Source organism: Trachypithecus francoisi, unplaced genomic scaffold (assembly GCF_009764315.1).
Source record: "Trachypithecus francoisi isolate TF-2019V2 unplaced genomic scaffold, Tfra_2.0 Lachesis_group19, whole genome shotgun sequence".
In the NCBI taxonomy this organism is placed as follows: domain Eukaryota; kingdom Metazoa; phylum Chordata; class Mammalia; order Primates; family Cercopithecidae; genus Trachypithecus; species Trachypithecus francoisi.
The window spans coordinates 47,200,736-47,227,840 of record NW_022681464.1 but is presented as its reverse complement, the minus strand read 5'-3'; the positions used below and the strand labels follow the sequence as shown (position 1 = coordinate 47,227,840).

The 27,105-nt window shown below is 40.1% G+C and overlaps 1 protein-coding gene across 6 annotated transcripts in view; it reads right to left on the bottom strand.

Moving 5' to 3' along the window:
- Nucleotides 1-27,105, bottom strand: part of CEP192 (centrosomal protein 192) — a 179,220-nt gene that overhangs the window by 117,509 nt on the left and 34,606 nt on the right. For 5 of the 6 annotated variants that reach the window (XM_033178418.1, XM_033178416.1, XM_033178415.1 and 2 more), the window contains 6 exons: nt 17,091-17,430; nt 16,483-16,626; nt 10,089-10,153; nt 8,826-9,035; nt 6,061-6,187; nt 4,666-4,796 (listed from right to left, as the gene is read on the bottom strand). In XM_033178418.1, coding sequence (XP_033034309.1) covers nt 4,666-4,796; nt 6,061-6,187; nt 8,826-9,035; nt 10,089-10,153; nt 16,483-16,626; nt 17,091-17,430 — 1,017 coding nt within the window. The remainder of the gene's footprint in view (nt 1-4,665; nt 4,797-6,060; nt 6,188-8,825; nt 9,036-10,088; nt 10,154-16,482; nt 16,627-17,090; nt 17,431-27,105) is intronic. The other variant, XM_033178421.1, reaches the window with a different exon arrangement.

Sequence of the window (27,105 nt, the reverse complement as noted above, 5' to 3'; positions counted from 1 at the left end):
CAAATCAAGTGAGCAGATTCAAACCCCCATGTACTGGACATTCCCTTAAGTGCAAGTAGAAAGACTGTAACACAGTTTGAATGCCCCTCCAAATCTCATGCTGAGATGTAATCCCCAGTGTCGGAGGTGAGGCCAAGTGGGAGGTGTTTGGGTCATAGCGGTGGACCCCTCATGGCTTGGTGTTATCTTGCGGTAGTCAACGAGCTGTCCTAAGACCTGCTTGTTTTTTTTTTTTTTTTTTGAGACGGAGTCTCGCTCTGTCGCCCGGGCTGGAGTGCAGTGGCCGGATCTCAGCTCACTGCAAGCTCCGCCTCCCGGGTTCCTACCATTCTCCTGCCTCAGCCTCCCGAGTAGCTGGGACTACAGGCGCCCGCCACCTCGCCCGGCTCGTTTTTGTATTTTTAGTAGAGACGGGGTTTCACCGTGTTAGCCAGGATGGTCTCGATCTCCTGACCTCGTGATCCGCCCGTCTCGGCCTCCCAAAGTGCTGGGATTACAGGCTTGAGCCACCGCGCCCGGCCAGACCTGCTTGTTTAAAGTGTGTGGCACCTTCCCCATCCCTGCTTTGGCCACGTGACGTGCCTGCTCCCGCTTCGCCTTCTGCCATGACTGTAAACTTTCTGAGGCCTCCTCAGAAGCCAAGCAGATGCCCACACCACACTTCCTATATAGCCCACAGAACGATGGGCCAGTTAAATCTCTTTTCTTTATAAATTACCCAGTCTCTGGTATTTCTTGATAGCAATGCAAGAAACAGCCTAATACAGACTGCCAGACTGGTTGAAAAACAAAATCCAACAGTATGTCCCTATAACACCCGAAATATAAGGACACAGAAAGATTAAAAGTAAAATAATGGCAAAAAATACAACATGCTAACACTAACCAAAGAAAGCTGGTATTGACATTGTTAATCTCAGACTAGATTTAGGAAAAAAGCATTACTACACACTGAGGGAGACATGCTCAATAAAGGATTTGATTTGTCAGCAACAATAATTTTATGCACCAAAACAATTTTATGAAGAATTTAATGCAACAAGTTTTATGCGCAATTTGTATGCACCTAAAAATACAGCTTCAAATGTTTAAAGCAAATGTTGATATACCTCTAATGATTGATGAACAAACCCACAGTCATGGTGGGAGATTTTAAAAGAACAGCACAATAATTTTAAGAATGCAGGCAGCTTGAGCATCCCGATTTAAATCAATCTCACCTAAGTGAGACAGACATTAAGTCACGTAACAGACATTCCCTAAAGTGTACAGAAAATAATTCCAAAAACTGAACAAATGCTGAGCTATCTATCATACTTAAACAAATTTCAAAGGTCTAAAACTAAACATTCTCTGGCCACAGTACATTTGATCTAAAATCAATTATTTCAAAAATTAGAAAATCTCCTACACGCATCTGATGCACTTACACCACTGAAAAAGCAGGAAGGCAGAAAAATAAGCACACTAGGCATCCATCTCAAAAAGTCAGAAAAACAACACATTTAATCCATCGAAAGTAGAAGGAAAGAAATGAAGACCAGAAAATATGAAATAGAAAGACAAACAAAATTGAGAATAAATAAAACTGACAAATTAACAAAACTGAAAGTATCTGGTGAGACTAAGTAAAAGAGAGGCAAAACAGTCAATTATAGAAATAACAAAAGAGACATAGCTTAACAACCTAAAATATTAACCACAAGAGGATATTATGGTCAGCATGATAGTAAAATAAATTTTCAAGTGTAGCAGAAGATTACAATCTCTAGAAAACTACAATTTACTAAAACTGACATAAAAAAATTAAAACATCAGAATAGTACTACAACTATTAAAGAAAACTGAATCTGCAATTAAAGGCATTAGATAAAGAATATACCAGACTCGGCTGGGTGTGGTGGCTCACGCCTGTAATCCCAGCACTTTGGGAGGCCGAGGCGGGTGGATCACGAGGTCAGGAGATCGAGACCATCCTGGTTAACACGGTGAAACGCCATCTCTACTAAAAACGCAAAAAATTAGCTGGGAGTGGTGGTGGGTGCCTGTAGTCCCAGCTACTCGGGAGGCTGAGGCAGGACAATGGCGTGAACCTGGGAGGCGGAGCTTGCATTGAGCCGAGATCATGCCACTGGACTCCAGCCTGGGTGACAGAGCAAGACTCCGTCTCAAAAAACAAAAATACATAAAAAAGAATATACCAGACTCAAGTGATTTCACTAATGTATTCTACCAAAATCGTTTAAAAAGCACCAACCTTACAAAAACTCTTCCTGAAAACAGAAAAAATGGGACCAGTGAAACCTAGATACCAACACCAGACAAGAACATTATATGAAAAGTCATTCATCTCACAAAAATGCAAAATTCTAACCAAACTATTAGCACACCCAATCCAATGATATATCAAAAGATAACACATTACAACCCTAGTGAGGTTTATTTCAAGTATAAAAGAATAGTTTAATATTCAAAAACCATTTGACAAAATTCACATCAAAAAAACAGAGCAAGCTCAAGTTCTTCTTAACAGATCCAGAAAAGCATCTGACACCAAAACAGAATAAAAAACTAGTGAACAAAGAAGACCACTTTGTTGATCCGGTAATTTAAAACAAAAACCTTACAGCAGGCATCAAATTTAAAGATGAAATACCAAAAAAGAGTTCCCACTGAATCAGGGCAACCCAACATCATGACATCAACACTGTTCTGAGGTCCATCCAGTCAAGGAAGGCAAGACAAAGAACAAAGGTATAAAAATTAAAAATGAAGAAATAAAACTTCTATTCTCAAATGAAAAACTATATATATAGGAAATCCAAAGAGTTGATAATTAGAGTTAATAAGTAAATGTGCTGGATATAAGGTGAGTATATTTAAAAAACAAATACAATTGTGTATTTGTTTAGCCAAAACAAACAGAAAATAAAGAAACATAATATTAAAATAATGTTTCATTTGATAGTACAACAGGGTCAAAATAATTGTACATTTAAAAATAACTGAGAGTATCTAATTGTATTGCTCATAACACAGAGGATAAATGCTCGAGGGGATGGATACCCCACTTACCATGATGTGATTATTACGCATTGCATGCCTGTACCAAAACATCTCGTGTACCCCATAAATATATACATCTACTATATACCCACAAAAATTTAAAATAAAAGTTTCAACAACTTGGGAAGAAATGTAACAAGATGACGTGAAAAATCTGCACAAAACTCATACAATACGACAAGTAATATGTAAGTTTCATGGATTAGAAAAACTCAATATTATAAAGATGTCAATTTTACTGTTCCATAAATTAAATTTAATCCCCAAAAAAGTCCAACAGGGTTGTTGGTGGTTAGTGGTTGGTGTGTAGAAGCTGACCACGTGACTGCAAAGCACACTTGGAAATGTAAAGGGCCAAGAATAGCCAAGATACTTTTAAAGAAAAATACGAGAGGATTTACTCTTCCAGGTATCAAGACTTATTATAATAAAGTTACAATATTCAAGTGTCATCTTGACCCAAGATAAACAGACCAAAGAAGCACAACAGAGACCCCAGAAATACACCAACAATGTCATGGAATTTGATTTATGACAAAGTTAGCACATAAGAGAAATAATGAAAGCACAGCCTAATCAACAAATAAAAATACCATTAAAAACGTGAAAAGGCAAGTCACAGACTGGGAGAAGACACATGGAACACTCATAACTGACAAAAGGCTCCTATCCAATGTAAAGAACACCTACAAATCAAATCAAACAAACTGTCCATTGGAAAAATGAGCAACAGACTTGGACAGGCACTTCACAACGTAAGCCTCCAAATGACCAGCAAACATGAGCACGAACCAGCTTTATTAGTAATCAGAGAAATGCACATGAAGACAAGAAGGCCCCACTGTGCACCCACCAGAATAACGAGTAAAGCCACGTGCTGGTGAGGATGTGCAGTGACAGGAAGCACACGCTCTTGAACAAATCTATATGGTACAACTGCTCTGGAAAACTGTCAAAACCACTGAAGTGAAGTTATGCAAACCCCACAACATACACACACAACTCACATGAATGTGTGCACACTTCCCAGGTACTAGACTGTCCATGGAGCACTGTTTTATAATTGTCCAGCAGTGGAAATATTCCAAATGTTCACAAATGGATATAAAAGCAAGAGAATATTCATATAACAGAATACCATACAGTAATAAAAATAAGTTTCTACTATACTCATCTAACAAATGTAAGGTGAGGTGAAAAAAGTCAAAGAAAAGGAATACATGCCACATGGTTTCTTTTACATGAAGTTCAGAATCAGATAAAATCAATACAGGATTAAAGCTCAGGCAACTGGAGGCGGCAAAAAACTTGTTTGTGGGCTGTTGGCAATGTTCTTTCTTGATCTGACGTGTACACAAGTGTATGCCTTGTGATCATTCATTCACTGACTACAAATCTGTTTTATAAACTCATCTGTGTGTATATTATATCACAACAAAAACTTCAAAATAAAAATTTAAAAGACATTTGCAAGAAATTTGAAGCCAGGAAAGAAAACATGCCAAACGGCATATATTTTTCACAGGTGATCTCGTCTTCATCCTATATAAGAACTACAACAAGACAATCTTAGATTTCCTTACGAAAGGCTTAAGCTACCTCTGTTTTGCCTTTATCAGCCATTAACGTCACATCATTTTCATCCACTTGTGAAGTACTCTCCACTGCTTCAACCTGAAGTGTAATTGATCCTTCACTTAGCTGTGCCTGGGACTGTTCATTTAAATCTCCTGCAGGAAATATATAATATTCAACTTATAAGTATACACTATTTGGCAAACACAGTCTGTGGAATAAGGATCAGGCAAAATGACTAATTACCAAGGAAGATGTCTTTGTACCCCAAATGTCAGCTGCCTTCACTAAAACAGTTTAAATGTATAGACATTTGGACAGAGAACAACAACATAGTTAATTTGGCTCAATGCTGCAGAGTCCAAACTTTGAAGGAGGATTGTGAATTTTAATATCTCCCTTGCAAATGCACATATAAACTCATTTAATATTTTTCAGCTTTAAACATTTCACAAACATACAATAAGTTGAATTTAAAACTGAGCACTACTTGGTCGAGTGCAATTGCTCACGCCTGTGATCCTGGCACTTTGGGAGTCTAAGGTGGGCAGATCACTTGAGGTCAGAAGTTTGAGACCAGCCCGGCCAACATGGTGAAACTCTGTCTCTACCAAGAATACAAAAAATTATCTGGGCGTGGTGGCGTGAGCCTGTGATCCCAGCTACTCGGGAGGCTGAGGTGGGAGAATCGCTTGACCCAGGAGGTGGAGACTGCAGTGAGCCAAGATCACGCCACTGCGTGACAGAGAAAGACTCCATCTCCAAATAAAAAAAGAGAGACTGTCTCAAAAAAAAAAAAAGAGAGAGAAGAAAAGAAAGAAAGAAATAAGTGAGTGCATCTTTAGAGAAATGGAAAATGAACTGACTTTGTATACATGGACCCTCTGTCCCAACTTCCCTACTGGAATACAGGCTTTTTAAGGAATGGAGCTTATCTTATACAACTTTATATGATATGTAGCACAAGACATTGTACTAATAAAAAGTAGCTGCTTGATAATTCTAAGTTGACCAAGAACATCTGATTAAAAATATTATAGATACTCATCATAAAAATTTATCATAGATTATCACAGTCTAAATCTCAAAACATCTCTTTAAAAGTCAACCTAAATAGTAAATATATCTACAATTAATTAACTCAATAATTCAACATCCAACATTAACTAGCCGATTTGAAATTATATCATGTACTGTGGTTTTCACAAATTTAGGTAGATTTTGGCTGACTTGTTTCCACTTTAGATTGAAAAGGATATATGGGGTTACACATGAATCAAATCTATAACCAGCACTGAGAAACTACAAAGTGTTACATAAATTTTCACTCATAAAGAACATGGTCACACATTTAACCCCTAAGTTACACATTTAAGAAAAAAAAGAGATTCCTAACGGCCCCTGCTTTGAATCCATTACCTGAATATAGATCATGGTTAAGATGAGTCATTTCTTTTTCCAAATCACCTCTCGATACATCAGATTTTCTTATTAAGGCAATAGGTTCTCTCTTCTCTGGTGATCTAATAAAATAGCCAAATGACGGCTACAAAATAATTAAATGTAAATTATTTCTTTGATATTCAACTGCTTTGAGAAATTCTAGACTATTTTATCTAAGAGTGGTAACACAGCTAAATGACATCAAAAAATTGTTCTTCCCACTTAACCTCAAATTACTAGAGATGACCTTCAAAGGTCCAGGTAGAACCTTTCATTTCCTTAATACTAGCTACCTTTTAATCATTAGAACTCATATTGTCAAATAAATTGCCCTTACTAAGAAATTCAAATTAAAACAACACAGAAATGAGGCCGAGCACAGTGGCTCACACCTGTAATCCTAGCACTTTGGGAGGCCACGAGTTCAAGACCAGCCTGGCCAATTTGGCAAAACTTCATCTCTATTAAAACTATAAAAACTGGCTGGGGATGGTGGTGCACGCCTGTAGTCCCAGGTACTCGGGGGGCGGAGGCACCAGAGGTTGTGATGAGCTGAGATCAAGCCACTGAACTCTAGCCTGGGCAACAGAAGAGCCTCTGTCTCAAAAAAACAACACAGAAATGATACTTTATTCCTCCAATAATTATTACTGAACACCTATTATGTGTTAAGCACTGTTTAATCATCAGTGACACATTAATGAGAAAAAAGATAAAAACTCCTGCTTCCTGGAACTTACAATACAAATGTACTTTCTTTTATAGAATAAACATATCCTTGAAAAACGTGTATTAGGATTAGGGACGCTCCTACCAACTTGCATGAAAGTTTCTGGAAGGTTTGCATTCAAGGAGCTTGCTAAAGAGTAAGCAGTTTCCACTTGGCTTTCTTATACAGCAGTCACATGACAGAACTAAAATGTCAACTCATTAAATGCACTCAATTTTTTATTGGTCTTCACTTGGGAATTTCTTCCCTTGATTCAGTAACTTGAATGCAAATAAAACTTCACTACTTATACCAAAACAAAAATTCCAAAGAATAGATCAATTGTTTTTCACGATCCAGTGCTCTGTCCATCTTATCTTCCCTTACTATAATTCTATTAATAAGGAATTCAGTTACTCTTCAACTTCTGTCATAATCTCAAAGTCACAATCAATCCAAGCGGAAAAATCTACCTTTCTAAAGTATTTATTTTCATTTTTCAATTCACTGCACTGAGCAAGACCACAGTTCAATTTCAAAGTTCTATGAACCAGCTGTGACTTCTAACACTACATCTATTATTTCAAAATCATACTCTTAATGAAATCCAGTTTTGATAAACGCTCCCTCCAATAACCCTAATTCCCTCTGTGGAATTTATCAACAAATTCTTTGACTCTATAGAATAAATCTTGAATTATTGCCCTTTTCTCTGCTTCTACTAGGTCATCCTTGTCCCCAGCCTTCATCACGTCTCTCCCATTTCCTAAGCATTTGCCTGCTTCTTTCCATCTTCTGTCTTTTGCCAACTCTCACTACCTGGGCACCTGACATATGGCGGCAGCCTGCTGCACCTGGAGATGGGCCAGCACCACAACCAAGTTGTCCTGGGCCTCTAAGCACCTCTCCCCAGTTCATCTAAGATAAAAGCCCCTCCTACTAGAAGCCCTCATGATCTGGCCCTTGCAATCATCTGCCATTCACCCTTCACACCCTCCCACCCTGCTCCTCAGAGCAGCTCTGCCTGCCTGCTTTCCACTCCTCCAATATGCCACCCTGGTTCCTGCCTCCAGGCCTGCACACAGACAAAGGCCAGGTCACTAATGGAGGGAGAAGTCTTAATTCTTCTTACAAAAAAAAACACTTTTTTTTTTTTTTTTAGATGGAGTCTCACTCTGTTGCCCAGTCTGGAATGCAGTGGTGTGATCTCCACTCACTGCAACTCTCCACCTCCCAGGTTCAAGCGATTCTCCTACCTCAGCCTCCCGAGTAGCTGGGATTACAGGCATGCGCCACCACATCCGGCTAATTTTTTATATTTTTGGTAGAGACGGGTTTCACCATGTTGGCCAGGTTGGTCTTAAACTCCTGACCTCAAGTGATCTGCCCACCTCAGCTTCCCAAAGTGCTGGGATTACAGTCGTGAGCCACTGCGCCTGGCCTGCTGCCTCCTTTCATCACTGAGATGCCAACTCAATGTCCTCCCCCAAACGTCAACCTGACCAGCAAAGCTAAAGTAGCTCCTTCTCCTCACTCATGCTTTACAGGACTTATCACTACCTGAATAACTTGTGTCTTTTTAATTGTACATGCATTACATTTAATTAAATCAAAATACTTCTATATTTCAAAACATCTCTTTAGACAAAAGTTTTTAAAAATCAGTTTTAGAATTCTTTACACCAACCAGCAATAACAATAGCAATGAACAACTATTAAATACTTACCAAACGCTGGCCTAGCGCTAAATGCTTTACATGAACCATCACATTTAACTCTTACAAAGCCCGATAAAACTGTGCTGTTCATGGGAAATGAAGGCACAGAGGAGTTAAACTGTTCAGCGTCCTAGAACTAGCTAAAAGACAGAGCTAGAACTGCAGTAAAGGTCTGACTGATGATGAAACCTAAGTTTTTTACCACTCTTCTGTCCCATCCTGTTCTATCTCTATTTTAAAGTCACTCTGCCATCATACTACTCAAAATCTACAATCTGGTGGCTGTGAGCACTCCCAGCAGATTCCATACTTACTCTTTTCACATTGTTACCACCACCAAGGCAACCAAGCGCTTCAGATCTTTGAGCAAAGAACTCTCCTAAAGACAGACGTAAATAACTGGCATCATCTTTATCCAAATCTGATGTGCTATGTGATTTCCTCAACAGACTGTAATTAATTGTAGCTCCCCAGGACGCATCGCCCAGTGCAACCGAAGTATTATGAGCATCTATGTTTTCTTCCTGGGGAGAAAGTTATTGTTTCGTTTCTTTCCCCCAGCAAGTCACTTTTCTGTTGTCCTAATATACAAAAACTAAAAAAGTCTTACCAAGAAAATTTAAAAAGTAATTTTTTAAAAACTAGACAAAAAAAAATTGGACAAACTGAAGCATAATCAGCTACCACAGCTAATGAAGTCCAGTAGAGGACAATGAGTATTTTTGAACACCTGAGTAATAATACACACGATCTTGAGTTGCTCATGACAGAGCTTTCCTGTAATCCCAGCTACCTGGGAGACTTGTATGAGCCCAGGAGTTCAAGACCAGCCTGAGCAACATGACGAGACCCCATCTGAAAAATAATAAGAATGTTATCTTCACCTATTGCTTCATCAAACACTGTCATAAATTTTGAATCTTCAAAATAAGATTGAAATAAGATTGTCATAAATAAGAATCTTCATAAAAAACAAACAGGAGGTAGGACTGCCTCACTTTAAAACGTATTTTTAAAACTATAGAAATACAGCCCAGTACAGTGGCTCACACCTGTAATCCCAGCACTTTGGGAGGCCAAGATGGAAGGATTGCTTGAACCCAAGAGCTCGAGACCAGTCTAGGCAATGTAGCAAGACTCCATTGCTACAAAAAATAAAAAATAAAAAAATAGCTAGGTGTGGTAGTGCATGCCTGCAATCCCAGCTACACAGGAGGCTGATGCAGGAGGATCACTTGAGCCCAAAAGCTTGAGGCTGCAGTGAACTGTGATCACCACTGCACTCCAGCCTGGGTGACACAGGAAGCCCCTGCCTCAAAAAATAAACATAAACTATGGAAATATCCATTAACGCCATTAAAGCAATTTTAAGTGAATTAAAGATACATTTCAGCATGTCAATGATCTCCAATTAATAATTTAGAGGATGAGGGAAAAAGCAGAAGTCGTCTAGCCACAAGAAAAATATGAAATAATTCTATGCTAACTGTATATTCAGAAAGAAATGAACATTTTGCCTACACTTACATTAATACAGGAAAAATTTTAAATTTTGGATAAAACAAATAATTACAAACCTGTATAAATTGATGCTCTTTATTAAATTCTTCTTCATCTTGTGCAATCAAATCAAATGCTTCAGCTTAAAAAAGAATATGTTTATATAAATAAATTACACTAATACCTAAACAAACACTAGCATACAGATACAAGTTAGGAAAATGAAATACTAAGGAAATAAAGTTGTAACAAGTATGTAAAAGCTTGCACTCACGATTGACGCATCGGTATTAAATGCTGAAGTCTACGGTTGTCAAACTTTTGCTAAAGAACACCTTGCTGTAGCTGGTTTTGTCACTAACTTACCCCAGTTTACTCAGGGGCTTTACAATGAAAGCTTTTTCTTTCTAAAATTAATTTTTGCTTTGGAGAGTTAGGCACTCTTGCATTGAGGCATTCGTCCATGAATGCTGGTGGAATTTCATCGGGAGTCATCAGACTGATAAACCCTCTATAAGCTTGTCATGAAGATGGCTGCAAGGGTGCCCCAGGACCCGCTGGCCCCCCATCCCAGGAAACCCCGGACTGGACAAAGGCTAGGAGTCCCCTAATGTCTGCCCTCAAGGTTCCTGCCGAGTACCTCAGCTCCCCCTGGGAAAGGAACACCAGCCTGAGCACACTCAACCCCAGGCCGAAGACCATCACTAAAACGCCCCAGAGGGATGGGGCAAATGGGCAAAGAGGGCCAGGGCCAGAAACACAACTGGGAGTGGTGGATTCGTAGCAAACTAGGAGGCCCAAGACCCTGCTTGAGGCATCAGAATTGCCAAGAACTTTAAATGTGTTGGTGAAATGTCTGCCAGCCAGATGCTAGACTGCCTGGCTGCAGCACTCTGGACCTCTGCCTGGCACTGCAGGGTTGGAGCAGAAAGGAAAAAAGTGAATGGTGACCCAGAGGGCACAGTCCACTCATGGCCCAAACATGATGGAGGCTCCCCACTATCATGTGTCCATGAGGGACCAATCAGATCCACAGTGCTCCTTTGGGAACCTAGACTGTATCCCACATTCACAACCTAAGACAAAAGAAAAGCAGACACAGGATATTTCCGTTCAGGAAAAGCAGAGCACCAAAGACTGCTGAGGCTTCCTACCTGTCAGAACAGTGCTAGTTCTTCAACTTGTTAAGTGACCATTTCTTATCACACACACACACACAATTATTATTATTATTTTTTGAGACAAGGTCTGGCTCTGTCACACAGGCTGGGGTGCAGTGGCACAATCTTGGCTCACTGCAACCGCTACCTACTGGGCTCAAGCGATCCACCCGCCTCAGCTTCCCCAGTAGCTGGGCCTATAAGCATGTGCCACCACCCTCAGCTAATTTTTGTATTTTTTGGTAGAGATGGGGTTTTGCCATGTTTCCCTGCCTGGTCTCAAACTCCTGAGCTCAAGTAATTCACCTACCTTGGCTTCTCAAAGGGCTAGGATTACAGGCATAAGCCAAAATGCCTGGCCTAAAAAAAACACACATTCTTAACCTACAGCATAGAACCTAGGAATGAGCATCACAAGAACTATGAAGCCCTCAGAATACGTGCAAAATCATACATTCCATATAAATATATTTCTATGAAGATTCACTGTGGAATCTATAACTCAAGCTAAGTTAAAAACCACTGCCCTAAAAGATGAAATGACCAACCAACCAAATCTGAGAGCCAAGAGAAGGGAAGTAGGAAACTCAGCCCTGAAGAGGGTAATATGGTTTGGCTGTGTCTCCACCCAAATCTCAACTTGAATTGATCTCCCAGAATTCGCACATGCTGTGGGAGGGGCCCAGGAAGAGGTAATCGAAACACGGGCCGGTCTTTCCCATGCTGTTCTCATGACAGCGAATAAGCCTCACGAGATCTGATGGGTTTATCCGGGGTTTCCATTTTTGCTTCTTCCTCATTTTTTCTCTTGCCGCGGACACATAAGAAGTGCCTTTTGCCTCCCACCATGATTCTGAGGCTTCCCTAGCCACGTGGAACTACAAGTCCAAGTCAACCTCTTTCTGTTCCCAGTTTCGGGTATGTCTTTATCAGCAGCATAAAAATGAACTAATATGGAAGGTAACCCAAAAGAAACTTAATGTACTTTGAGGAGTTAAATATCACCTGGTTTTTAAATAATTGACCAAGAGGCTCCAAATAGTATTTATTATAATCCTAAGTGCTTTTTCTCTGAACTATAAGGGATTCTTCAGAGAAACATCTATATTAACACTATGTTGTCTACTCATCAGAAATCAATCACAGCCAATAAGAAAGCAGAACTTCCTATTTTATGAGAATCTATGCCAATTCTTCGGCATACCTAAAACAACAATCCTCTTGTATTGAATGCTTCTGAGACTAAACGTGGAAGCAGCCCATTTGCGTTTCCCCCACTGCTGAACTTTCAGGTCATAGCAGCAGCAATGGAGCACCTTGAATAGACAGAGCTGAGCTATCAGCAAGGAGGAAGGCAGGCACGGGGAAGAAGAGGAGGCAGGCTCTCTTTTTTTTTTTTGAGACGGAGTTTTGCTCTGTCACCCAGGTTGGAGTGCAGTGGTGCAATCTCGGCTCACTGCAAGCTCCGCCTCCCAGGTTCATGCCATTCTGCCTCAGCCCCTCCCCCCTCCCCCCTCCGCCCCCCACCCCGCAAGTAGCTGGGACTACAGGCGCCCGGCACCACACCAGGCTAATGTTTTGTGTTTTTTTTGTTTTTTGTTTTTTTTTTTAAGTAGAGATGGGGGTTTCACCGTGGGTTAGTAAGGATGGTCTCGATCTCCTGACCTCGTGATCCACCCACCTAAGCCTCCCAAAGTGCTGGAATTACAGGCACAAGCTACTGCGCCTGGCCGAGGCAGGCTGTCTTAAGGAACTGTTCTGAATAAAGTTTGTAAGTAGGCAAATTTTCATTTAAAATGACTTGGACGTAACAAGATTACACCCTTTTTTCCAACGTTCCTCTTCTGAATATCTCCTTCTATTACATTTCTAAAGTTCCTTTCTCCTTTTCAGTACAAAGGCTCCCATTTCATTAATGCTACCTCCACTCCTATTTCCCTGGATCTAGTCCATCCTTCCCAGCACCCATCAGCTTTTTCTGTCCACCAACCTTTTTAACAGCTTTCCATCTCCCCGTCTCCCTTTCCTCCCACCCACGCTAGTCATCCTTTCCAACCAGACTCGCATTCATTCCCCAAGCACAAGGTTGGTCATTCAGTCTTTCCAATACCATTTTTTACTTTTTAATAGTAATATATCTAATAATTCAAATTTAAAAGGTGTATGTATGATACCACAATAAAGAGCTTTTCAAAGTTAACCAAAGACTTACAAGGGTATATACTGAAAACTATCTCCCCATCCCTGACCCTCGTTCCCACACCCTCAGATGCAACCAATAGCTAAAATATTTCTGAAATGTCTATCTGAATTTTTGATTTTTGAGTTCAAGTAGCTAGAGATTCCTGTAGTCAGTATCTTGCTTTATCTTTCCGTTGTATGTCTTTACAAATATCTGTATGTCCATCCTCCCCTCTCCTACCTTTCTACACAAATGTTAGAATACTTTATGTGCTTGGAGATGGATTTTACATAATTTATTTTGGTGATCATTCCATCTGAGTAATTAAAGAGCTCCTTTACCATTCTGTATGGCCACAGGGTGCTTCCTTGTATGGATGCCCCTTAATTTATACCCTATTTTGTCCATCTACATTGCTTCCAACCTTATTATTACAGACAATGCTGCAAGTAATGAGCTTGCACATACATCATGTATCATTTGTACAAGTGTATCCGAAGAATAAATTCCCAGAAGCAGAACTACTCAGTTACAGGATAGTACACATGTAACTTTGCTAGATGCTGCCATGTCATTATACCCAGAGGCTGTGCCAAGAATGGACTAGCGTACCTGTGTCTCTCACATCTTTGCTAAGACAGTTTTATTATCAAACATTTGGATCACTACCAAGGAAGTAACTGAAAAATACTATGACTGGGTGGATTTACACTGCATTTCTTTCCATGAGTAAAAATGAACATTTTTTGTTGTACATTTAACAACCATTTTTGTTTTTCTATAAATTGTTTTCAATTTTGAGGTAGTTGGTCTTTTTCTTATTGTTTATTACAACTGTTTATATATTAGGAGAATGGGCTCTAAACCTATAATATGAATTACAAATCTTTTATTCTCAGTTTGATTGCTAATTTTTAAAAACTTTTTACGATAGAGAGGTGAAGTGTACAGCTCAAGGAACTTTCACAATCTGAACACATCTGTGTAGCCAACAGCACAGATTAAGAAGCATAACACTGTCAGTACCCAAACCACCCGAGCCTGCTTCCCATGCTACCTGCCCATTCACATGTAACCACTGCCCTGCGGCTGGCTCTGCAGGACTGCACGGCTGAGCTGTACACAAATAGAACCACAGAGCCTGCGTTCTTAGTCAGCTTCATGTCATTCCACATGTTACTGAGATTCATCCAATGTTGCTGCAAGTAGCTTCACATCACTCATTCCCACTGCAACCTAATATTCCAGGGTATGAATAAACATAATCCATTCTATGGCTGGGGGAGGGGAGGGTGGTTCCGCAGCGACTTGGAAACTTCCACTGCTAATGGGAATTTCAGAATTCAGGGCTGATACAAATAGTGCTGCTATAAACATTCTAGTATGTCTTTCGGTGAATATGTACACCCTATTCTGCTGTGTATGTACTCAGGTATAGAATTATTAGGTCATAAAGTATGAAGTTCATTAAGTTCACCTTTACAAGACACTGCCAAACAGGTTTCCAAAATGGCTGTACCAATTTACACTCCCACCAGCAACACATGAGAATTCCATGATCTCTTAAGTGATAAATATCCACCATCCAGTCTGCATCATCATTTTTAGATCAAGATATCATTAAGTCCCAACTGCAACTCAGCTTCACACTTCTGACCCCTATTTCCACTAATGACTACTTCTGCCTCAAACCACAATCACCCAAAATCTATACTTTCTTCTGACTCTCTGCCTCAGGTAATGGTATTGCCATTGTCCCAAGTAACTCAGACCACAGACCCTCCCTCTCTTTCTGCCTCTCTACTCTCCCCTGAAATCCAGCCACCAAATCCTAACCATTTTACTTCTGCGTCTTTCATTAGCTACTCTCTTCATTTTCACTGGGACATCTAGATTTCGACAACATCCTAAGAACTCTCCCAAACGACCGTGACTGCCAAAAGAAGACTCACCGAGCAAGATCCACAAGCAGCGAGTCCTCACGCTTTCCAGACAAGCCTCAATCCTGGGCATGGTCGTCAAAACTCAATCCACTCCTGGCCCACTGACCTCTCCAGCTTCACCTCCTAGCCTCTGGCCACTCTCCCTTTAATCCTGCCATAAAGGCTGGCCACACTGGACCATGCACCTTCTCAAACATGCCTACACTTCACCATCTCATTCCCTTCCAAACTGGGCTTTCTCTCCATTTGAAATTTCTCATGCCCCCAAAGCATTACCTGTGAAAACTCTACCTCAAAAGTGGCTTCCTACTCTTTTGCTACCTACTCACGCAACGTTTGTTTCTTCTCTGAATTCCATTGCTTTTGGTTTGAGTTTCTCACGATGCCGACAACTGTGTACTGCATTCCCGTCTCATCACTCTGGGCTGATGAGCAGTTAAGGACTGGCATACTACCTCATTTATTGCTGTAACTCCACACCACGAGACTTTTTGAAAGAAGCTTAGTACAAGCAGTAAGTGGGAAAATTTCCTCCCCTGGCGCAAGCCTCTGAACAATAAGGCCAGGCTTGACAGGCCCGTGAGTGGCGTGGCTCCTTACAGTGACAGCAGAGCTCAGCCCTGAGGGCTGCAGCACAGCATCTTCACAGGCTGCAGCTCAAAATCCCGTGACCTGGCTTCGTGTAGACCGAAACCAGTTTCTCTATTCACTGTCAGGGATGATGCTGATCAACAAGCTAACTGCTTCTGTTAACGCTTTTATCCCTTGAGATTTCATTACCTTTCTGGTTACTTTTCTTCCATCATTTCTACCACACTTTCTACCTTTCATGGACTGGTTTTTGTAACTGCTGATTTACCAGGACATTTCCTTTGCTCAAGTCAGAAATTTTAAAGGGACAGGCAAAACCTGAAGTCCCTTCCAGCCCTGCAATACTATGGTGTCTGCACAGTAGTATACAAATGCTATTCTCACTCATTGGCTTTGCTTAAGGAAATGGCTCGGCTCATTCTACAACGATTAAGACTGGCTGAAACCTTAGGTCCTATAAAAACAAGTGAAGCGCATCCAGAATACAGTGATAGTCCAGAAGGGATCTGATGTTACTGACCAACATATAGAGAGTAATCTTAGAAAGATCAGAAACAGTGAAAATGTTATAATAAATGTTTATCCATATACTTACAACCAGATCTGAAGTCTTCATTCATCTCATCACTTAGAGACACATTTAAATGTTGTTTGCTATTAAAAGATGTGTAATAGGCAAGGTCTGTGACCCACCTACCCTCTTCATTTTGATAGACCACACTCTGTGGGAGATCTGTTTCTAAAAAATAAAATCCCCAAAATATCAAATGATACATGTAACAACTAAAATGATAAAACATTCTCAATTTTTTAAAAATTCAGATGACTACCTTAGTTACCAACAGTACTGAAGTCTGCCAAAGCTAGTTAGAAAAAGGAAAAACCATTTCCCCAAAAGAAAAGTATCTCTTTCACGGAAGACAAGCCAGCCTTACTCACCAAAAAAGTCTATAATGGAGAATGAGGAATAAAGGAAAAGAATGCTAAGACTTAGCTAGAAAGGTAGGTTTTCACTAGATCTCTGAGAAAAGAGACCACTTCTGAGCAATCCTCCCTGTACTAGTAGATTTAAAATTTTGTTTAAACTATAAAACGCTAAAATATTTCAATAGGAAAGACTGGCACATTTCACATGAAAATATATCCTATTAAGATGTATGAACATTTATTTCTTTCACTCTATTTTTTTAAAAGTCCACTTACTGTCTTTATTCTTTTTGACGGACTCGTGACGTTCACATGTTCGCCTTTCACAAGTTGGTGACCAAAGGGCATCACTGAAATTAATTCCACTGTCACTAATGGGCTTCAAAGAGGCTACATCCACATTTTCTTGAATGGACACTGTAGGAGTCTCAGTGTCTAAACATCCATCCATGTGCAAAACTGTCTTATTTTGATGAGGACACTCCACCCCCTGTTTTACAGGGTCAGTCGGGTCAAAACCACCTTTATTGGCATTTGCATCATGAAAATTATCAGAGTTAAGTTTCAGGTCAGTAGTCCTGAGGGTCTTCACCAGAACATCTTTACTTGTACTTTCCTTTAAAAAAAAAAAAAAAAATCAGATTTCTTCATAGAGCAACAGTAAGTCTTGCTTTTTATAACTTATTTTAAAACTTATGGGAAAAATTATACAGTTGATACAAAATGTTTATTATATGAAGGAACAGAACACACAGTATTCACTGTATTCTAGACTATATGTGAGTATATGAACCATTGATAAGAAACTTACCAAAACCAGACTTTGTGATGTGGTCATGGGAAACACATCAAGAGATTTACACACCAGAAGTGGGCTCTACGTGTGCATTACATTACATTACATTACAGGATGACAGAAACATTGTCAGCTCAACTTTTACCATTATCAATAAAAGTCTCTACAAACATGGTAAGCCTCTATAAGTGTGACTAGCCTCATAAAATTAATATGGATAAACAGCCCTCGATATTAATATCTTTTAATAGAAGTAAAGCCATTTATACTACAAATGCCCCTGGCCAGTCCAATAAAATTTGTATCAGACAGAGCAAATTTATCCAGTGCCGTCAAATTATGCTCTCCAAAACATTTTTCCAAGCGGCACTTCTTACTCTTTCCTACAATAACAACTGCTGAAAAGGGGCTCCAGTGTCTTCAATACTGTGTGTGGACATTTGGCTGCCACCATGGTATCACATGCCAGTGAAACTTACTCACAGCAGTCCTTTCTGCTATAATAAGACAAGCAGTAAGAACAACCTGATAAGGCACAGTTTCTGAAAGTTACAACACTAAAAGGAGGTCATTCTAAATAAATGATGACTTTCGAATAAGAAAGACATAGGTTCAAATCTTAGTGCCACCATTTATTAACTGGGGGCTTTGCCAACTTATTATATAAAAATAAACATCAAGGCCAGGCGCGGTGGCTCACACCTGTAATCCCAGCACTTTGGGAGGCCAAGGCGGGCAGATCACCTGAGATCAGGGGTTCAAGACCAGCCTGGCCAACATGGTGAAACCCCGTCTCTACTAAAAAGACAAAAATTAGCCAGGCGTGGTGGCGTGCGCCTATAATCCCAGTTACTCGGGAGGCTGAGGCAAGTGGATCACTTGAACACGGGAGGCGGAGGTTGCAGTGAGCCAAGATTCCACCACTGCCCTCCAGTCTGGGGGACAAGAGAGAGACTTCGTCTCAAAAAATAAATAAATAAAATAAATAAACAAACATCAAAAACAAATTGCAGATGACTTAAAGATTTAGATAAAAAAATACTAGGAAAAAATACAGATGGACTGTCTTTTATTCTTCAGTGAATAACATCTTCTAAGTGTAACACTCTAATGTCCTGAATTGTGTCCCCTCAAAAAGATATATCCAAGTCCTAAGCCTGGTAACTATAAATTGTGATACTATTCTAAAACAAAGTCTTTACAGATGTAATGAACTTAAGGATCCTGAGACAAGACCATACTGAATTGGTCACAATGACCAATGTCTGCATCAGAGACAAGAGAAGAAAATTTCAGACAAAGACACAGAGGACAAGGCCGCATGGACACACAGAGAGAGATTTGAGTGGTGCTGCTGCCACAAGCCAAGGAACACCAGGAGCCAGCAGAGGCTGGGAGAATCAGGAAGCATTCGCCTCTAAGAGCCTTAGGAGGGAGAACCACCCTGCTAACACCTTGATTTCAGACTTTTGGCCTCCATAACTGTGAGGAAATAAATTTCTGTTGTTTTAGGCATGCCTGTGGTAATTTGCTCTGGCAACCTAGGAAGCTCATACACACATTCAAGACTAAAACATATATAAAGATCACTATATTTTCATAACATAAAAACCTTATAAAATTAAGTTAAAATACAAATACCCCAATAGAAAAAAAAATGACAAATGCTACTTAAAACGAGATAACTGCTTTTCATATACAACACTTGCAAAGATTAAAAAGAAACATAATGTAGAAAACTGGCTGTCTCATCCATAAAGCAACTTAATCTTGAATAAAGAAGGCAGTTACAACTTCTAGCTTCCAGTTCTGCGTGTAAAGGGCTTGGAAGTCACCACTCCATTCTGACAACAAGTAAAAAGATGAACAAACTGACAAATCAACAACTCTTCGTAGATCCATAAGAGAAGGTAACAGGATAAACTGCTGCCTCTAAAACTGGAGAGACAGGCAAATACAGAGAATTCTAACCTACTACGGGATATACTCCCAAGCAGAAACCTCCACAGTAAGCAGCAGAGAAGGAACACCTAACATGTAACTGATGAATTGCTGCAGGCTCAGTGTGGAAAAGTCTGAGTTAAAAACTCCAGGGGATTCAGTCACAGGTGGGTCCTATGCTTTTGTGAGTTTCAACTCCAGCACGACCAAGTTCTCACAGCAAATAATGGAGAAAAATCCCCCTGGGCTTCCAGTATGGGGAGGAGAAAGTGGTCATTTTGAAATGTAACAGGGCACTTTGTGCTTAGATCTGCCCTCAAGAAAACCTAACCCTGCTGGGGTTTTATCAGAGCCTAAGTAGATTGGGGAAAGGGAAATACCCAGCTCCAGCTCCCTCTAGCCACCCTGTCCATGCTAAGGGGAGGAAAAAACTGAGAAACACTTGTGGAGTGCACAGTCCAAAGGCTCAGGCTCACTTACAGACTGAGACCGAACCACAGAATCACGGAATGCTTTCCCTCCGCAACATCTTACCACAACATCAGGAAAGGCCTATTTACAGCAGTTCTTTTACTTGGTACATCACGTCCAATTGGCCGGGCGCGGTGGCTCAAGCCTGTAATCCCAGCACTTTGGGAGGCCGAGACAGGCGGATCACGAGGTCAGGAGATGGAGACCATCCTGGCTAACCTGGCTAACACGGTGAAACCCCGTCTCTACTAAAAAATACAAAAAGCTAGCCGGGCGAGGTGGCGTGGGCCTGTAGTCGCAGCTACTCGGGAGGCTGAGGCAGGAGAATGGTGTAAACCTGGGAGGCGGAGCTTGCAGTGAGCTGAGATCCGGCCACTGCACTCCAGCCCGGGCGACAGAGCAAGACTCCGTCTCAAAAAAAAAAAAAAAGAAAAAAGAAAAAAGAAAAAGGCATACAAAACGGCCAAAAAACACAGTTTGAAGAGAGAAGGCAAGCATCAGAACCATCAGAACCATATATGGCAGGGATGTTGGCATACTCAGGCCAGAAATCAAAAACAATTATGATGAATATGCTAAGAGCTGTAATGGATACAGCAGACGCCATGCAAGAACACAGTGGCAATGTAAACAGAGAAATGGAACTTATGAGAAAGAATCAGAAAGAAATGCCAGAGATCAAAAACTATAACACATGAGGAATGTCTATGCTGGGCTCATTAGCAGATGAACACAGCACAGGAAACATACTCTGAGCTCTAGGATATGCAAATGGACTTCTAAAACTGAATGCAAAGACAACAAAGAATGAAAAAAACGATCTCAAAAAACTGCAGGACAACTACAGAATGTATAACATATGCATAACGGAGACATCAAAAAGAGAAGATAAACAGAAAGCAACAGAGTATTTGCAACACTAATGAATGAGAATTTCTCCAAATTAATTCAGACCACAAGCCAGATATCCAGGAAGCCCACAGAACACCAAATAAGATCAAGGCCTACTGCAATAGGGCTGTACTTGGAAAAAAATAAATAAAAGCCAAAACCAATACTTCACCTAAGCATATCATTTTCAAACTACAGAAAATCAAAGATAAAGAAAAAAATCCTAAAGAAGAACCAGAGAGGAAAACAATCACCGTACTCACAGAGAAACAAAGAGCGACATTTGACATCTCAGAAACCATGCCAAGCAAGAAGGCAGTGAAGTAAACTACTTTAAAGAGTTGAAAAAAAGAAACCAACAATCTCTAATTCTGTACCCTGAGAAATTATCCTTCAAACATGAAAGGGAAATACGTTCTCAGACAAGCAAAAACTGAAGGTATTTATCGCCAGTAGACCTGCCTTGCAAGAAATTTTTTTAAAAGTTATTTTGAGAGAAGAAAAATATACAGGTCAGAATCTTAAATCTACAAAGAAAGGAAGAGCATCGAAGACAGAATAAGTAAAGGTAAAACAAAAATTTTATTTTTCTAATTTTTCATTGGTCTAATAACACACTGTTCAGAAAAATAATGGCAACAATGTATTCAATTATGTATGGTTACCTGTGTGTATGTATAAGCATATATATGTGAGGGTGTGCCTATATGTAGACACATATATGCTTATATATACCTATATGTAAGTGAAATGAATGATCGCAATGATACAAGGAATGGGAGGGAGGAATTAGGAATATTTTGTTATTATCAATACTCAAATTACCTGTTAAGCAGTATAATGTTATCTGAAAGTGAATATGGATTAACTGTAAATATATATTGCAAACTCTAGAGCAACCACTAAAAAAAGTGGGACGAAAAAGAATATATCTGATATGCTAATGAAGAGAAAATGCAATCATATAAAATGCTGAATTAAGACCACAAAGAGGCCAGGCACAGTGGCTGGCCCCTGTAATCCCAGTACTTTAGGAGGCCAAGGTGGGAGAATCCCTTGAGGCCAGGAGCTCAAGACCAGACTGGGCAACACAGCAAGATCCCAGCTCTACAAAAAATTTAAAAGTTAGCTAGGTGTAGTGACATATGCCTGTTGTCCCAACTACTCAGAAGGCTGAGGCAGGAGGATGGCTTGAGCCTGGCAGTTCGAGGCTGTAGTGAGCTATGATTCTGCCACTGCACTCCAGTCTGGGCAACATAGAGACCCTGTCTCAAAATAGAAATAATAATAATAATAATATTCTTAAAATAAAACCACAAAGAGAACACGACTGGAAGAAAAAAATAGGGAAAAAAAAAAACAAGAATAACATGGTAGACGTTAATCCAACTATATCAATTAATCACTTTCAAAGTCAATGGTCTAAATACACCAACTGGCTGGGCACAGTGGGTCACGCCTGTGATCTCGGCATTTTGGGAGGCCAAGGCGGGTGGATAACTCGAGGTCAGGAGTTCGAGACCATCCTGGCCAACGTGGTGAAACCCCATCTCTACTAAAAATACAAAAAAAAGCCGGGTGGGGCGGCACACACTTGTAATCCCAGCTACTCAGGAGACTGAGGCAGGAGATTTGCTTGAACTCAGGAGGTGGAGATTGCAGACAGCTGAGATCGCACCACTGTACTAGAGCCTAGACAACAGAGTGACACTCAGTATCAAAAAAATAAATAAGTAAAAATAAACAGGTCGGGCACGGTAGCTCAAGCCTGTAATCCCAGCACTTTGCGAGGCCAAGGCGGGTGGATCACGAGGTCAGGAGATCAAGACCATCCTGGCCAACATGGTGAAACCCCCGTCTCTACTAAAGATACAAAAATCAACCGGGCATGGTGGTGCATGCCTGTAATTCTAGCTACTCAGGAGGCTGAGGCAAGGGAAACCCTTGAACCAGGGAGTTGCAGTGAGCCGAGATCGCACCACTGCACTCCAGCCTGGCAACACAGCAAGCCTCCGCCTCAAAAAAATAAATAAATAAAAAAACAAACATACCAACTGGAAGAGATTTTCAGAGGAGAATCAAAACACAAGACCTAAGTATATGATGTCTACAAGAAACCACTTTTAAAGTAAATGGATGGAGAAAGATATGGCATTAAAACACTAATCAAAAGAAGGCAGGAATGGCTATATTACTTTCAGACAGAGCAGACTTCAAAGTAGGAAAAGTTATCAGAGATAAGGCAGGGTACTACATAATGATACAGAGGAATCAATTCTGTAGGAAGACATAACCATCCTTAACGTGTATACACCTGACAAGAGAGTATCAACATACAGGTATGAAAAAACCAACAGAACTACAAAGAGAAATAGATAAACCAACTATCATAACTGACGACCTCAACACTCCTTTATCAGAAACAGATCCAGCTAGAAGAAATTCAATAAGAACACAGATGAACACACTAACAATCAACTAGATATAATAGACGTCTATGGAATACTTCACCCAAAAACAGCAGAATACACATTCTTCTTATCAGAAAAAAACCCACACAATAGAAACACAATTTGAGTAGGTCCCTATCTGTTAAAGAAATAAAGGCAATAATGAATAACCCTCCAAAATAGAATACACCATGCCCAGATAGGTTCAACAGTGAATTCCACCAAACATTTAAGGAAAACATTATACTAATTCTCTACAACTTTTTTCAGAAAATAGCAGAGGGAATACTTACTAACAGATTCTATGAAGTCAGCATCATCCTAATACCCAAACTAAAGACATCACAAAAAAATAAAACTAGTGACCAATTTCTCCCATAAACACAGATTCAAAACTCAACAAAATATTAGGAAATCAAATCAAATAATATATAAAAAGAATTATACATCATAACCAAGGAGATCCCAGGTATGCAAGCCTAGTTCAACAATCAAAAATTGGCCGGGCACAGTGGCTCACGCCTGTAATCCCAGCACTTTGGGAGGCCGAGACAGGCAGATCACGAGGTCAGGAGATTGAGACCATCCTGGCTAACATGGTGAAACCCCGTCTCTACTAAAATACACTAAAATACAAAAAAAAAAATTAGCCGGGCGAGGTGGCGGGCACCTGTAGTCCCAGCTACTCGGGAGGCTGAGGCGGGAGAATGGCGTGAACCCGGGATGCGGAGCTTGCAGTGAGCCGAGATCGCGCCACTGCACTCCTGCCTGGGCGACAGAGCGAGACTCCGTCTCAAAAAAAAAAAAAAATCAAAAATCAATTAATGTAATCTATCACATCAACAGACTACAAAAAAAAAACCAAAATCATGTGATCATATCAATAGATGCAAAAAAAAAAAATCTGACAAAAATCCAACACTCATTCATGATAAAAATTCCCAGTAAACTAGAGAGAAACATTCTCAACTTGATAAAAATAAAATAAAAGTTAAAAAAACCTTTAAAAAAACCTTAGCTAACATCATACTTAATAGTAAGAAGCTAGAAGCCTTTCCACTAAGATCAGGAATAAGGCAAGGATGTCTCCGCTCACCACTATTTTTCAACATCACACTATAAGTCCTAGCTGATGCAATTAAGACACGAAAACGAAATAAAATGTATACAGATCGGGAGGAAATAAAAACTGTCTTTTGTTTGTGGATGACATGATCACCTATACAGAAAATCCAAAAGAACTGACAAAAAAATTCCTGGAACTAATAAAAGATGACAGCATACATATTTATTACATAAATGTTAACTGCTTTCCTATACACTAGCAATGAACTAGTAGAATTTGAAATTTAAAACAATACTATCTACATTAACACCCCCATATATGAAATAAGTTAGGTATAAATCAAAATATATATAACATCTATATGCGAGAAAACTACAAAACTCTGAGAAAGAAATAAAAGAAAATCAAATAAAGAGAGAGATATTCAATGTTCATGGACAGGAAGACTCAACACTGTGAAAATGTCAGTTCTTCCCAGCTTCACCTATACATTCAATTTAATACCAATCAAAATCCCAGCCAAGTTCTTAATTTGGATACTGACAAACTGATTTTAAAGATTACACAGGCTGGGCATGGTGGCTCATGCCTGTAGTCCCAACACTTTGGGAGGCAGCGGCAGGTGGATCATTTGAAATCAGACGTTTCAGACCAGTCTGGCCAACATGGTGAAACCTCATCTCTATTAAAAATACAAAACTTAGCTGGTTACGATGGCATATACTTGTAATCCCAGCTACCTTGGTGGCTGAGGAGAGAGAATCGCCTGAACCCGGGAGGTGGAGGTTGCAGTGAGCCAAAATCATGCCACTGCACTCCAGCCTGGGTGACAGAGAGGCACTCTGTCTCAAACAATAAAAAATAATAATAAATTTTTAAAAAATAAAGTTTACACAAAGAGACAAAAGACCCAGAACAACCAACTCAATCTCGAAAAATAAGAATAAAGTGAGAAGACACTGTCCAATTTCATTACTTAATAAAGCTGTAGCAACCAAGACAGTGATGTATTGGTGAAAGAACAGACAAACAGATCAGCAAAACAGAGATTCGAAAAACTGACCCACATACATATAGTCAAACTAATCTTTGACAAAGGAACAATGGCAACACAATGAAGCAAAGATAGTCTTTTCACAAATGGTACGGGAACAATTGGATATTTACATGCAAAAAAATGAATCTCAACAAAGACATTATACCTTTCACAAAAATTAACTGAAAATGGATAACAGACCTAAATGTAAAATGCAAAACTATAAAACTCCTAGAAGATAACACTGGAGAAAAATCTAGAAGGTACAAGATCAGCACGCAAAAATCAGATGTTTCTAAACACAAGCAATAAACAATCCAAACTGTAAATTAAGAAAGCAGGCCGGGCGCGGTGGCTCAAGCCTATAATCCCAGCACTTTGGAAGGCCGAGACGGGCAGATCACGAGGTCAGGAGATCGAGATCCTCCTGGCTAACACAGTGAAACCCCGTCTCTACTAAAAATACAAAAAACTAGCTGGGCGAGGTGGCGGCGCCTGTAGTCCCAGCTACTCGGGAGGCTGAGGCAGGAGAATGGCGGGAACCCGGGAGGAGGAGCTTGCAGTGAGCCGAGATTGCGCCACTGCACTCCAGCCTGGGCGACACAGCGAGACTCCGCTCTCAAAAACAAAAACAAAAACAAAACAAAACAACAAAAAAAGCAATTCCATTTACAATAGTATCTAAAAGACTAAAGTACTTGGGAATAAATCTAATCAAGGAAGTGAAAGACATACTGAAAACTACAAAACACTGTTGAAAGAAAGAAGACCAAAAGACCTAAAAGAATGGACAGACGTCCTGTGTCTTCATGAATATGAAGACTTAACACTGCAAAGGTATCAATACTACCCAAAGTGACCTGCAGATTCAACAAAATCCCTCTCAAAATTTCAACAGCCTTTTCTAAAGAAATGGAAAAGCTGATCCTCAATTTCATATGGAATTGCCAAGGGCCTCGGCCAAAAAAATCTTGAAAGAGAAGAATTAAGTTGAAGGACTAACACTTCCCAACATCCTACAAAGATACAGTGATTAAAGCAGTGTGGCACTGTCAAAAGGACAGACAAGTAGACCAACGGGCTAGAACAGAGAAGCCAGAAATAAACCCTCACATACATGATAAATTGATTTCTCATAAAAGTGTCAAGACCATTCAATGAAGAAAGAACAGCCTTTTTAATAAATAGTGCTGAGAAAATTTACTATCCACATGCAAAAGAATGATGTTAGTAAGACCTTACCTAACACCACACATAAAAATAAACTAAAAACAAATCAACAGGCCGGGCGTGGTGGCTCACGCCTGTAATCCTAGCACTTTGGGAGGCCGAGACGGGTGGATCATGAGGTCAGGAGATCGAGACCATCCTGGCTAACATGGTGAAACCTCGTCTCTACTAAAATACAAAAAAATTAGCCGGGTGTAGTGGCGGGTGCCTGTAGTCTCAGCTACTCGGGAGGCTGAGGCAGGAGAATGGCATGAACCCAGGAGGTAGAGCTTGCAGTGAGCCCAGATCGCGCCATTGCACTCCAGCGTGAGCGACAGAGCGAGACTCTGTCTCAAAAAAAAAAAAAAATCAGCCATCGTTTTCTCTTTTTCCCTTTTTTCTTTTTCTCTCACAAAGTCACAGATCAACAA